This window comes from Pteronotus mesoamericanus, unplaced genomic scaffold (assembly GCF_021234165.1).
Source record: "Pteronotus mesoamericanus isolate MK-2021 breed Mesoamerican mustached bat unplaced genomic scaffold, CSHL_Meso_final scaffold_174, whole genome shotgun sequence".
In the NCBI taxonomy this organism is placed as follows: Eukaryota; Metazoa; Chordata; class Mammalia; order Chiroptera; family Mormoopidae; genus Pteronotus; species Pteronotus mesoamericanus.
The window spans coordinates 39,879,376-39,894,267 of record NW_026555309.1 but is presented as its reverse complement, the minus strand read 5'-3'; the positions used below and the strand labels follow the sequence as shown (position 1 = coordinate 39,894,267).

General features: G+C 51.1%; 1 protein-coding gene across 1 annotated transcript; it reads left to right on the top strand.

Moving 5' to 3' along the window:
* Positions 1 to 1,053: 1,053 nt before the first annotated feature.
* LOC129084440 (gasdermin-C-like) lies at positions 1,054 to 13,214 on the top strand. Its single transcript, XM_054590684.1, is given in 11 exon segments — positions 1,054 to 1,264; positions 1,927 to 2,110; positions 4,393 to 4,561; positions 7,137 to 7,248; positions 9,292 to 9,336; positions 11,068 to 11,124; positions 11,232 to 11,371; positions 11,681 to 11,698; positions 11,700 to 11,811; positions 12,261 to 12,334; positions 12,975 to 13,214. Coding segments are annotated over 11 exon segments (1,362 nt in total).
* The last annotated feature ends 1,678 nt before the right edge of the window (positions 13,215 to 14,892 follow it).

Genomic DNA, 14,892 nt, shown 5'->3' with positions numbered 1-14,892 from the left:
TGGAGGAGAAGCAGGCCTCTTCGACGTGTCCTGCACAGCTGGAGAATCCAGGTGCTCACCGGGTTCTCACTTTCCCCCCTGGGAGATGCCGGGGGCCAAGGGGTGAGCCTTGGCCTGAACTGGGTGCTGCCTCGGAGGAGGGGGACGGGGGCAAAGGACACCGCTCTGCTTGCCCTCTTCAGCGCACCTTTCCAGGAGGTGCCTGGAGCAGTACTGAGACCTCCCTGCTGGCCTCTGGGCTCCCACAGAGGTGCTCCTGGCCAGGGGGGGTGTCAAACCGGTGTTGCTGTGGAGGGCTGAGGGCTGAAAAGTCCACCTCTGCCCTCCGGCTGATACCGACAGCGTTTAAAAGCCCCATGGGAGTATTGTCCGGGTTGGTGGTGACTACCTCTACCAGGCCCCTGACACTTAGGAGAAACGGGGCAGGTCATAATTTTACAGTGAACCACGGTCCGCTGAGCACAACAAAGCAGGCTTCTGGGCTCTTCATTTAACCGTCGCATGCGCATCTTTGTGAAGGCTGCTCTTGCTCTACTTCAGTTACAGTAAGGATGTATAAAATCTTAAAAAACACGGGTTTTGCAGCACCAAACACAGGAAACTCACACAGACGTAAAAATCAGTCCTTGGCGGGGAGCGGGGGCGGGGGGCGGCTAACAATGGTACGATCTGGCTGGCTTGATCTGAACTGTAGTGGCCTAACAACGTGGGTACATTTAATTTCAGAAGGAAATTTCCCACCTTTTTGTCACTTTCAGTAAATTAAGGGAGGGCTCGTTGGTCCCTGACCTGGCAGGGACTCCAGGCTACGTGTGTCATCCCTGTTCACTAAAGATCGTCCTGCTGGAGAGTTGCCCAGGGAAGACCTAAGGCCCGTTCCGGCGACACAAGGGTCCTTGTATGTGCATGTTACGTCACTGTGTAGATGTGACAAAGGCCTATGAAATAGTCAAGTCACTGTCAACTCCCTCTGAATGATGATCGAAACTCATTTAATCTTACCTGTGAGACTCACCTGATCTTTCTGCTTCCCTTCTATCTGTTCCCAGCAACATGCCCTCCATTTTTGAGAGCACTGTTGAGACACTGGTCAAAGAGCTTGGAGACAAAGAACTCAGGCCCGTCAAGGGCATCATGGATGCCAACAGAATACATCGGTTTTCTCTAATACAGAAGAGGAAGGATAAGTCACTGTTTTGGAAACTGCCTGAAGTTCCACTGAACATCTCCCTCATGGACATTCTTGAGCCAGGTGTTCTGCCAGGTATTGTCAGCTAGGGGCACAGGAGGGAAGGACAGTGAAACAAGGGTGCAGAGAGAAGGGGTACAGCTTGCAAGACATGCTGGACACCCACAAAGGATCGGCGTCGGCTGTGGGCAAGGAGCAAGGGACTAGGAGTATCTGAGAAGTTCCTAAGTATGAACCCAGCTGCATTTAATACTGAGAGCAGCCTCCTGAGTGAGGAATATGATCCCCATTTTACATAACAGTGAATGAAAGCTTATAAAATCATTTGTTCCTAGTTACAAAGCAGGGAACTGGCAGAACTCGGACTCAAGGCCAAGTGTTTCTCTGTCCAAATCCCAAACATATTCTGCTGTGTGAGCTGCATCCGGGGGTTGATGCTGTGCCTGGAAAGATGATGTTGTGTATCTCCTGGGCCCGGGTGCAAGGGATGTCATCACTTCTTAGGGTCAGGACACCATCCCTGTTGTTCAGCCCCTGAGTGGATTCAGGCATTTGTCCTCAGGAGTAAGTTAAACTCCAAGTATTCCTTACTGATGAGTGAACTTCTTGGCAGAGAGATTTAATTGAGTAGGTGAGTTGGGGCAAGCTAGGACTCAGCCAGTTCTTTTCCATTCTGTTAGCCAGCTGTTCCAGAGTGAATTGCTGGCTAACCCTCAGGCCTCCTTGTCTATTTCCAGATGCTCCTGTGGAAAAGCTGGGCGACTTGGACATGAAAACTACATGGAAGCTTGATATGGGTGCAAGTGTGAATGCTGAGGCAGAGGCGAGCCTCTCGGGAGAGACTACTAAGCACCAAAAATTCTCCCTCCATTATAAGACTGTTAGCACCCCATTCAAAACCTGGAGAGACCTTCAGAAGAGGTGAGGCCCCAGGAGGGGAAGGGTCTGGTCAACAGCCCCCAAGCTCTGGAGGCACCAATAGATTTTTGTCCCTGAGGCTCAGAATGAAGACAATGACATCCCAGGCTCTGCTACTCTTCTTGGGGATGTGTACATTCATTCATTCATTCATTCATTCATTGAGCTACTGGGTGCCAGCTATCTGATAAGTATTTATTAAAGCTGCAATGGTCCATAATTAGGCCATTTTGTGGCGAGAAAAGCCTAATGACAAGACAGATAATAATCTCTGTCCTAAAATGGGACATGTTTAGCGGGGCAGGAGACAGGTAGTCAGCAAGAAAGTAAGCATTTTAAAAAAATAAGTTATCAAAACATTAATCGAAGTGAGACGAAGGCTCTGAAATGCTTTGTTTAAATAAAGTGTGTATGCCTCAGTGTCCTAGGGTTTAATTTAACTCGGTGCCAAGGGGGAGAAGACCAACCTTCAATGGTCCTCTATCAGGGGCGTCCCACCCGCGGCTCGTGGGCTGCATGCCGCCCAGGATGGCTAGGAATGCGGCCCAACACAACATTATAAATTTACTTAATACTTTATGAGATTTTTTTTGTGATTATGTGTTTAAAGGTCATGTAAAATAAATGTATGTGACAGCTCTTCTTCTAGTGAGGTCCAAAGATGCCAAAAGGTTGGATACCCCTGCGTCTAAGGGTTTAATAAGGAATTTAAATATTTCTGCCTTTTAGAAACAGATATTTCAATTTAAATCATATTTCTATGAATGAAAAATTACTAACATAAACAACTCGTTAAAAAGCACAGGCTAGTTAGAGAACAAAAGTTACTTTGACAGGCCAGGGTGCAATCTCTGTATTTCTGCTGCCTTGTAAGACTCTTATTAGAACTCACATTTCCAAAGACTGTTTACAGTGCAAAAGAGTATTTGGGTTTCTCTAGCTGCAGAAAAGGAAAAGAAAATTTTTTGTAGAAAATTCAGCAGTTTGAGGCTCCAAATTTAGGGATATGTCTTATTCTCTAGCACCACCACTAACAAAATAATCCTGACGTTAAAACTTGAAATGTGAAAAGGAAGGCAATTGGAGACTTAATAAATGGATGTGGGGCACATAAAATGTTTCACCCAGAGGCGGGTGCAGGTTGTGACGGAGCCCAGAGGTTAGTAGGAGTTTGTGAGGGAAGGGCTGGGTGGGGAGGGGGCTATTTAGGTCGCCCTGTGGAGCGAACGGTTGAACGCAGCCCTGAAGAACAGCAGAAGCAAAGAGCAGGAGGAAGGTGTCCAGGGGAGGCTTTGAAGCCCTGGGACAGGACAGCAGAGGACAGGGCAGGACAGAGCTTGTCATTTTTAGGAGCAGCGGGAAGTCAGTGAGGTGGGAGCTTAGCCAACCAGGATGAAGGTGACAAAATAAGGCTTGGGTGTAAGTAAATGTCAGACAACATAACCTCTGAGAGACACGGTCAGTGGTTTGGGTACCCCCAAGGGCCCTGAATTCCCGCCACAGGGCGGCGGGAAAATCCCCGCTGGAGGCTCATGGCCTCCCCCACTGGAAAGCCACGGGAGGGTCTCTCAGTATGGCACTGGGCTGCTCCCCAGGGCGCCGACCCCCCGTGGGGCCTTGGGAAGAGCCAGAGCGGAGTCTCAGACTGCGGTGGAGAGGAGCTCTGTCTTCGGCCCCTGTCCTGTCCCCTGCCCAGGCCTGTGTCTTCAGGCAGCCCTACCAGCCACCTACCCAGGACAGTTCACCTATAAACACCCCCATGTGCTGGTCAGAAAAACCACCAGACTCTCCCCTGCTTCATCCTCTTTACCTGTTTGCTGCCCATCCCGCTCCGCTGGCGCCTCCGGACAGTGGTGACTGTGGGCCCCAGCTTTGGCAGCGGGGCTTCCTCAGGACTCTCGCCGGCCACGCGCTCCATCTGCCTCCAGCCTCTCCGGGCAGAGGCCCTGGTACACTGGGCGTCCGTAAACCAGCCCCGAACAAGACCCCTGTGATTTGGGAAACGCGGATGCCTTTCACAAAACGGCAAGCGTGCTCTCCTTCCCACGCGCCCATCAAGAAGTGGGAGCCCCCCGCACCCCGCCCTGGCCCCAGCACAGCAAAGATGGTTTGCTTTCCTTGGTAACCTAACCCATGTGCCAATATCCTTCTACCCACGGAGGGACCCCCCTGTCAAAACCAAAGTCCCTGCAGCCCTTCCAGGTCCTGCGGGACGGTAGCCCAGGGTGACCCAGGAAGGCATCTCTTCCCACTCCAACCCTCTCCCTGCCCCACCCCCACCCCAGGAAAGTGATGGACCCAGAGCCATTGTTTCTGAAGAAGTGCCGGAAAAATGGGACGAAACTGTATGTTGTGTCGGACGTCGTAGAACTGCAGGAGTGTTCTGTGCTGAGGGATCTCAGCAGCACGGATGTCTCGGGGAAACTCTTCCTCTCTCTGAAGTCTTTTCTCAAGGTATGGGATGCGGTCGCCTATCAATAATATAGGATAATAGGTTTAATTATTCTGGTATTACACTTGCTTTGGGTATGGGAATGAATATGATACACCTAAAGGGGTAGCTGCCGCACTGTACACAGTCTAGTTTTACGATGACACCAAACCTCCCCAAATGCCATGGCATCCTGAGAAGGACTGATGGAGGGGTGAGCCTGAAATACCTTCGAGCACATGGGATTTATATCGCTCCCTCACTCGCTCACTGCCAGTAATCAACAATAGTACCTTTAACAAATTCATTTATTAAATAGTTTTTGTGTGCTTTTACACATTGCTTAGTTGATGTGTAATTGGACCTTGCTTAGAAGATTTAAACCCTTAAGGAAAAACACTAAATTGTGAACTAATTTCCCTACGGCTGTGATTGTTGAACCAAGTAAAACATTACTCCAGGTTAAGGGATATATTGGCATTGAGCTTTGGGTTTCCCTCTGCTTGGGTGGGTGAACTTGGCTTTCTGAGAACAGGGGGACAACCCCGAGCCATTGCACGGCGGCCAGCTGCCCCCTGGATGTCCGGGGCCCCTGTCACACCTGTTCACAGCCAGTGCAGCTCTGAAGGTTGGCCTTGGGCTGGGATGTTGTTACACGGTTTGCGTATCGCCCCCGGTTCTTGGCTGCAGCAACTTTGTTTTGGTCTATCAGGCAAAAGAGCAGTAAGGAAACAGAGGCCTTGCGGAGCATCATGTAGGCTAATTGAATTACATTTCATAACTGACATGTAAAACATGTTGCTGAGGAGCACACACATTCTACCCACACACCCACGGAACATTCACTTGCATAGCTTGCACAAGAGGCCACCCTATCAGTCTTGGCAAATTTCAGAAGACTGAAGTTATACCAGATATCTTTTCTGGCCACGATGGAGTGAAACTACAGATTACTAACAGAAGGAAACCTGACACATTCACAAACATAAGGACATTAAGTTACATACTCTAGAACCTTCATGGATCAAAGAATGTACCACAAGGGAGATCAGAAAATATCCAAGACAAATAAAAATGAAAACCCAATACTGTACTCTACACTTAAAAATGAATAAAGTATGATACTTTTTTTCTTACCACAATAGAAAGTAAATGAAAGAGCTATATAATAATAAACAAGTAAAAAAATTCAAATAAGATTATACTTTTTTGGTAGAACTGAAATCCATGATATTTTTATAGCAAGATGTGGAGTCTTGTATTATCAAATATCTTTTTGTCACGTTCCTGTTGAACAAGGTACAGATTCATTAAGCAAAAAAAAAAAAAAAAAAAAAAAAAAAAGAAACAACAGCAGCAAGAAATATCTGACTTCTTTCAATATCCTTTGACTTTTAATATGCTCTCTTTATCTTAAAATTTGAATTTATAGGTTTAAGATTTTTAAATTTATTTTTACTTATCTTGCTTGGAGTTTCTGAGCTTCCCGGATCTGTGGTGTTAATTTGGGGGGGAATCCTCAGTTATTAGTGCTTCAAATATTTTTTCTCTTTCTTTCCCTCTTTCTTCTCCTTATATTCTCATGACGCGTATGCTATAATTTCTGTAGTTGTCCCACTGTTCTTGGATATTATGCTCCATTTTCCCCCAGTCATTTCTCTCTTTGCTTCTTTGATTTGAGTGCAGAAGTCTTTCCTCACACGTATTTCCAGTATACTAATGACCCGATCAAAGACATTCTTTATTACTGTCATAGTACCTTTGATCTCTCTAGCACTTATTTTTTATTTTTTCTTTAGCATTTCCATCTCTCTGCTTATATTACTCATCTGTTCTTGCATTTTGTCTATGTTTTCCGTTAGATCTTTTAGCAAATTAATACCAGTGGCCTAAGATTCCCTGCTTAATAATTCCAGGATCCATGCTATACTTGAGCCGGATTCTCAGCTTGCTCTGTCTCTTCAGACTGTCTCTTCTGCCTTTGAATATGCCTTTTAATTTTTTTTGTTGAAAGTTGGACATGGTATGCGTGATAAAAGGAACTCTGGTAAATCAGCCTTTAATGATGTTGTGGTAAGATGTATGAGGAAGAAAGTATACTGCAGTTCCGCGAACTTAGGTCTTAGTTTATTTATTTATTTTAAATGAGCCTGTGCCCCGGCCTGTGAACTTATAAGAACTTCAGTGCTCTCTTCCCCTCAGGTGTGAGAGGACGTTTAGAGGGAGCGAGAGTTGGATATTTCCCTTGTCCTCCATGGAAGGCTAGAGGAGGCTGGAGTTGATAGTTCTCTATTATCAATTGCTTCAGCTCTTTTAAAGTGTAGGAAAACAAAACCCTCATTATCAAAAAGAGAAAATGACTAGATATACTGAATCAGAAAACCCCCCACAAATCATTGCACTATTAATAATAGTAGAGGGATATGCAGGTAAATATGGGATGAAGCGAGGAAAAAAGAGAAGAAACTAGAAATCAGGAGTAGGGAGGGTGAGGACAGGGGGCAGCTGATTGTGTGTCTCACGACCTTTCTACATGTATTTGATTTTAACACCACACGCATGTATGACGGTGTTACTATACCTGGTTTCTGTTCCCAGTTTGAAGGAAGGGGAGGGGCTGTCAGCGCGACAGAGACGCAGCATACTGTGCAGAAGGGCTCGGTGATGGCCTATAGGAGGGAGCAGCTGGTGTTCCAGAAGAACGGCTGGGGTAAGCAGAGGCTGAAGGAGGAGCGGGTGGGAGGCAGCGGGGGTCCGCTCCTCCTGGGAAGAGAGGCGAGGAGGGACAGAGGCCACCGGGAAACCGCGGCTCCCGCACCTGTTCAGAGAGGGAGCAGCATTCCTCAGCGTCCAGGGCCCACGCGTTCTCCGCACCCACGGCCCCTCCGCGCGGGGCCCAGCTGAACAGCTGCTCTGGGGAGGTAAAGAGACGGTGTCCTAGGCGGGGAGGGAGTGAAGGGGAGCCCAACGCCAAGGTGCCTTTAGCACCGGGCAAAGCGTGGTTCTGATCCCAAGCATCTCTCCATTGGAGGCCCCACCATTCTCAGCAGCGGACCTGCGGGAGCCACGGAGCCCTCCCGGGTTCCCCGTGACCCCACGGGGAAGCCCATTAGATACTGGCCCAATCGCGAACGAATCTGCAGACGTAGCGCTCTACCCACGCAGGGCAGACTTGTATCACATCTCTCCCTCCTCAGGAGCCTCAAAGTGCACACTGCCCCTACACACACACACGCTTGGGGTTCTGACTCCACGCAGGAGAAAAATTTTCATGAAGCAGCCACCACACAGCCAGCTCAGGGTCCTTGGACCCTCCCTGCCCAAATGCTGCGTCCCAGGTAGAGGTCAGCCGGATAGAGCTGGGGTCTGGCTCCTCCGAGGTCAGGAGGTGCCCTCGCCACACGTCGCACACACATTCCATTTCTCTCAGACACACTTGCATACACACACTGTTCCCTGAAGAAGCCTCCATGTAACGTCTGGTTGAGGGAGGGTCCTGCTGTCACTGACCTGCTGTCAGCGGCCATAGACAGAATGAGGGAGGACTCTCCAATCTTTAGGTTCCGTGGCTCAACTCAATCTTCAAAAGCATGTTGTGTTAAGTGTTGGCAAGGGTGAACTAGAAGGAATTGGGCTCAGAGGCTGACCTCTCGCAGTGCCCGCAGGTCATCTCCTCCCCACTAGGGGGCGCGTGGCACTTGCCTGTTCCTACAATTCTGGGCTAAGGGGGAACCGATGGCCCAGGGCAGCAAACGTTGCACTCCCAGGAAGTAATTTCATCCTCATAGCAAATCGGAGAGGAAAACAATGTGCAGAACTGTTCAATAATTCCACCATCGCGCTTGATATGTAACTCCGGGAAAACCAGAATTCCTCTGTCACCCATCTTATCTATGGATGGAAACGAGCCCTTCTCTCCGGAGCCGATGGAGATAAATGTCCGAGAGGGTGGCTGACCCAAAGTCATCTTCCCACTCTGCAGTTCACCTGCGCCTTCCGCTGACCTGACGGCAAGATCAGGTCTCTGTCATCTCAGAAACCCCTCACCCAAGTGTGCCCTCACAGCCAGCCTCCCTAAAGAGCCTTCTACACGCTGCTCCCCATCCCTGGCGCCCACCCCTCCACCCACGGAGGGTTGTCCTCCAGCGAACCCACTCCACGTGGTCACCAGTGACCACACACTCAGCCATTCCCTTCTTGCAGCCCCTTTCTCCCTGGATACTGCCACGCCATGAGCTATGGGGTCTTTTTAATGGGCTGTGTCCACTTGGTCTCCTTCCTTCACGGGCCCCTGTCCCCTGTCAAACACTTAAATTGGATTATTAGGCAAGTTTCCGAATTTTGAACATTTCCCTACGTGAAATGCGAAGCGGGCCCGGACGTGGGTAGGGCTCGGGCCGAGGACTTGTGGGGGGCACCTCCGGGGCGTCAGACTAAGGGCAGCAGGAAGGAAGCCCGTTCTGTTCCTGGTAAAGTGGGCGATGAGAGCGGATACCCATCACCCAGGTGCTTGTTGAGAACAGAGGCTCTAGCTTCCCCTTAAGAGGGCCAGACTCAGGAGGTGTGGAGGGAGGGCGGGGTCCTGAGTTTCCACACGCATCCCAGGTGATCCCAATGCCGGGGGTCCCCAGGCCGCCCAGAGAGCAGCTGCCACACCCGTCCTGGAGGGGACAGTGTGGGGGCTCAGTGCAGGGATGTGAGGGACTCTGCAGGGGTAACCCCGGCTCTGCTGACCTCGCGTTTCCCTTTCCAGAAATTCTTCCTGGCTCAGGTGATGAGGAGGAAACCTTCCCAGAGGGTGAGTTGTTGAGCAGGTTCTCTGCTTATTATACCTCAGGCCCCCGCTGAGCCCTTGACCCCCCTTGGACACTCTAAAAACCTGCTGGGGGCTCAGTCCCCAGATAAATCTTCCCCACCAGCCTCCTCTGCCATGTCCTCGTGTCCCCTGCTGTGACAAAGACACAGGCCCCTGGTCACAGGACAGCTGCCTGTCTCCTTGGAGGTCTGGAGTAGGAGTGTGTGTTTGTTGGGGGGAGCAGAGACCACGCTGTTGTAAGTGATCACTCCTTTTTATCCCCCAGAAATTGTCTTGAGGAGCGGCCTCATGGAGGAAACATCCAGGAGTTTAATACAAGGAAAATGTAATGTGGTCCCCTACGAGGCCCCGTTTTGCCAAACTGAAACCCCACGGGGCTTCCTTTACCATCCTCACCTGGGCGACTAGGTTCACGTTGGGTGGGAAAGGGCAGGTGGATGGAAACGTGGGTTGGGGAGCAGGAGGGAGAATGTAGAGAGAGGGAGAGTCTCCAGAGACTAACTCTTGGGTGGGGAATTCACTTTCCCTTCTAGGCAGCGAAGAAAGTTTCATCCCACAAATACGTGAGTGTGTGTTTGCTGGGGTCGGGGAGGGGTCCCGTCGCCCTCCTCTGGGGAGCAGGGCCGTGTGTCCCTGCCTTTTCCACGGTGGCCCTGGAGCCTGGCCGGGGTTCCTGTGGGGTGGGAGGGGTTGGGCAGTGTTAGGAACAGGGGGTGGCGGGGAGGGGGGTGGTGGGGGGGAAGGCTGGGGAAGGCTGAGGGATGGAGTGGGAAGAGGTTAAGCAAGAGGGTGGGGGCAGTAAGGGAAGGGACCTCGGTTTTATTTCTAAAGAACTTTGGGGGATGAGAAAGGGAGATGACCACTTGCTTTTCTCTTTCTAGAAAGAACACAGAAACTGCTCTTACTTGGTGAGTGTTAGTATACTAAGAGGGACTCTTAGGCCCGCTGGGTAGGAAATTGCCAAACTCAGAAACCAAATTGGAAGTTTCCTCCTCAGAAAACAGTTTTACTGCTAAATTTATGCTTTAGTCAACCCCACTATTCTCCACTCTTTCCCTCCCCTCTCCTCCCTTCCCTTCTCCCTCCCCTTCCCTTCCCCTTCCCTCCCCTCTCCCCTTCCCTCCCCTCTCCCCTTCCCTCCCCTCTCCCCTTCCCCTCCCCCTCCCCTTCTCCTCCCCTCCCCTCTCCTCCCCTACCTTTCTCTTCCCTTCCCCTTCCCTTCCTCCCTTCTTTCTCTCATGAGTGCAGGCAAGAAACGTTTGTGGATGGCTTCTTAGCTATTTTTCCAAGCATTGGGGCTTGGGCAGTGGACCAAACAGAAACCCTGCCTCCCTGACGCTTTTATTCTAGTGGCTTCTCACTCTCAGAAGCTCAGCTTGAGGCCACCTCAGGTGTCCTAGCAGAAGCAGAGAGCCCCCAACATCCACTCCTTGGTTAATTCTTTATTGGCCTAGAGGGTATGGGTACAGGTGCCATTGCATGTGGTACCAAGCATTTATAGCCATAACTTCATGTAGTTGTCCTGAGAGTCTCATTTTAGAGCCCGATGCTAGAATCTCTAGCGTTCTCTTCTCTGGAGTCTAATCTAGAATCCACATTATATCAGATGTGTCCCAGAAATGAGTACCTAGTCAGTTCCCTTCCAGAATCCTCTTCTCTCCTCCCTGCATTTACCCCATACCTCATTTCACCTGAGCTTTCCCATCTTTCTAGCCTGTTACGGCAGCTCCATCCCAGAGCTCAAAGATGCCACCTTCAGAGATGCTTGGGGTCAGCTGCTAAAAGGGGCAAAGCATTTTGCTTATGTTGATGGGAAAGGAATGCTCGAATCTCAGAACTGTCTTCATTTTCTGGTTGGCATTATTGTCCGAGGGCAGATTTTCCGCGCCTACAAGAGGAGGTTTATAGGAGAGAAATGGCAGCGGCCCAGCTCTCAAAGGCCATTAAGGACACTGTGTTCTCCAACCTCCTGGCCATGCTTGGGGACCGAGAGGCCCTTCAGGACCTCATGGACACGGTGAGGGGTCCCCCTGCTACCGAAGGTTGATCAAGCTTGTACACGGGCGATGGTTCAGAGATGTGACTGCCACGACGTGTGGGGAAGCGAAGAATGGGGGTAACTTTCGGGCTGGAAAAGGACGTCTGAGACTGGGGAGTGTGGCCCTGTGCCCAGGGAGCGGGCCCAGGGAGTGCAGCGCTCGCAGGTGTCCCCTGGGGCTGTGGGGACCCGTTACCCTGCTCCTTGGTTAATCACTTACAAACGCAGCACTTACAGGCAAGATTGCGTGGTATTGCTCTCCTCATTAACAACGCCTGTGTCCTGTAGCTTGAACAGGAACCCGTGGGGGGATTTGGATGGCCCTGGAGGCAGCATCCTAAACGAACTGCGACAGGACTCAAGCTACGCATGGAATGGCTCACAAGACGTCATCCTTTACCTGCTTGAAGCCATGATGGGTAAGAGTGATTTGGAGGACTATTGGGGGGGGGGTGACAGTGTTGGTCCCTCAGAGCCCGCACATGGCTGCATCCGATGCCACCCTCCAAGGCTCTTCGAATAGTATGGTGTTTCACCCTCACCTCACACGTGTCTCCAAGGTCAGGAGGGCTCGGTGTGAAAAACTTGCCACACGACACAGACCTAGAAAGCTCAGCCCAGGTTCAGCCAACACATCACTGAGGGTGGATGATTCCAGGCCCCCGTACAGCGCGCCACCCCCAGGGCCACGTTAGGGGGCAGCCTGAGGCCATGCCAAGGGCGGAGGGGGCCTTTCCAGGGCCGGGGACTTGACTCTCCCGTCTAAGGAGTCTTACTCCTCTGCCTAGAGGTTGCCTCCTAAGGGTCTCTTAGTTCACTGTGGGGAGAGGACTATCTGACCATTTCCCCAAATGTCCCCTGTGCCTAGTGCTGAGTGACATCCAACACCGTCTTCTGGCCCAGTCCATGGAGAAGCAGATCCTCTCCCAGCAGCGGGATCTGGTGAGAAATGTCCAGGGGCCAGTGTCCTGGGAACGGGGTGAGGGAACCAGAGATGAGAACGATTCTGAGGAAAGAGGGAAGAATCAGGTTCTGCTGGGAAGGGAGAGGAAGTCCCAGTGTGTTGGCGGGGAAACCTGGACTGCATCTCCCTCTGGGCGTGGGACCGTGGGCGTGAGTCCACCCGGGGAAGGTCTCATTTTCCTTGCACCGTTCTCAAATGTATGTATCCAAGGCTTGGGAGCTGAGGGTATCTGAGTTACACCTCTGCTTTCCTCACATGGTTACCATGTGCCAATTGTGCGCTCTCTGTCTCCATATGTGTATATATAAGTGCCTGTGTATGTATGACATATGCACATACATACACATGTTGCACACACGAGCACACACATATACTATTCCAAACACCGCTCTTCTGCAGGGTAAGTGTTAGCGTCACTAGCTAGCAGCTCAGGAACCGGTGCTCAAGGATTCCCAATCCCGCGTCCTTGGTCACGCCGAGCACAAGACAGGACCAGGACGTGCCTGCTAAGCTCCTGCCCTTGCAGTTTTCCTGCAGGACCCCTGGCTCTTGGGGCTGGAGGTTCTCTCTTCCTGACCTCCAAGGCTGGCCTGCCGCAGCTGATACTGTCTCTTTAAGGTGCGGAGCATCCTGGAGCCCAACTTCAAATACCCCTGGAGCATTCCCTTCACCCTGAAACCCGCGCTCCTCGCCCCGCTCCAGGCCGAGGGTGTGGCCATAACCTACGGGCTGCTGGATGAGTGCGGCCTGAAGATGGAGCTGAATAGCCCCAGGTCAGCCTGGGACCTGGGGGCCAAGAAGCCCCTGTGCGCCCTGTATGGGGCGCTGTCGGTGCTGCAGCAGCTGGCCCAGGCCTGAGCGCCGGGCGGGCGGGCCAGGGCTCAGTCCACCGCGTCAGCCCGTGCAGTCCTGGTCCTGCCTGCTGCCGCCAAGGCCTCCGAGCTGTTCCCTGCATCTACGTGTTTGTGGGGCTCCACACATAAATAATCATGTACTGACTTGGTCTTTGTCTGTTGGCCTTATTTCCCTGAGCACGGGACTCCCAGGCTTTCCCACGTTGTCACAAATGGCGGGCGACTCTGGCTGCTGGTGGGTGGATCGGCACGGGGTGCATGCGCGAGCGGAGGGAGATCATTGAGGGGTTTCTCTAATTGTCCAGGCACTCGGTGGTCTACTTTAAAAGCTAGGAGCTCGAAAGGTGCATATATTTTGTTTTTCTAGTTCAAAGAGATCCTAGGACTAGGTTGGGGATGCATATTCTATTGGTATGTACCAATATGCAGCATCACGTGTTTAATTGAATGACAGTGATTGGAGGTATTTTGTCATGAATTTCCAGCTTCTGTCAGAAGGTGGCAGCATTGTCACACAGCAGGAAGTTGGTGGTGCTGCCAGAGGCTTTGCTTTATTTGCTTAGGGCTTTGGAATTCAAGTCAGTCTCCTCTCTCCTGTCTCTGTTCTCTGGCCTCCCCTCCTCAGGTTCCTCCTCTTCCCCCTTTAGCTTCCTCCCTGATGCATTAACTTGGAATATGGGGCGATGGTGGAGGGGGTTGACACTGGCTTCTTTTTGTACCCTCTTGAATCTTCCTTTTCAACACTACATTGGTTGCATAATTGACCCCCTTAAAGAGCTCTGGGAGGTTTGCAGTTTGGCAGACCAGTCCTCATAGCCGGTGTTCAGTCAGCTGTGTTTGAATGAACTGAACTAAAGCAACAGGGATGCTAAGTTTAGATGACGTTGTACCTGCCATGGTGTACCTGCTACCGTGCACCTGCTACCATGTACCTGCTACCGTGCACCTGCTACCGTGCCCACCGAAGCCTCGAAAGCAGGTGTAAGGGGAGTGAGTCTTTGCTGTAGGCCTCTAAAGTCACTATTTCAATTTTCAGGTATTTGTAGGCAACTGAGCATATTTAAAAATGGCGCCTCCCTTTGGTAACTGGGACTCAGAGGCTAGATGCAGCTTTTCTTGCATATTTCACAGCCTGCAGCAAAGCACACATACGTTGGGTTTTTGTTTTTGTTTTTTTCGTTTTTTTCTTTTTTTAGCTAGGGCCCTTGCATTTGCAGACAGTGAGCCCTGAGTGAGCTGAGACTGGCTTGAAATCCACCCCAGCCTAGTTGCTACAGAGAGAACAAGACAGCGGTTTGCTGCCATTATTCACCTTCTCTTTTTCCTGTGGAGGTTTGTCGCTTCCCTAAAAATGACAGTCTCATAGGATCACGGAGAAAGGGAGTGGGGGCCCTGGGTTTGGGGAACGCTGGTGCTTTCTTCAGACTGGCAGAGGGCAGGAGCGAGTGCTCTCCACCCGCCCCAGGTGTGCTGGGAGCAGAGGCTGAAGGCGGTCTCCTGGCTTGGCCTATGTGAAGTCCTCGTCTGATGTGGCTTCAGGAGGACATCAAGAAAATCCCTGAGTGGGACCTAAGACCTCAGTCCCCATCTGCTTGGACTCCTCAGGCCCGGCCCTTCGTAGATTGCTCGTACTCTGGATACATCAAGGCTTCGTATTCCTTCGTCCCACTCAATAAGAGAAA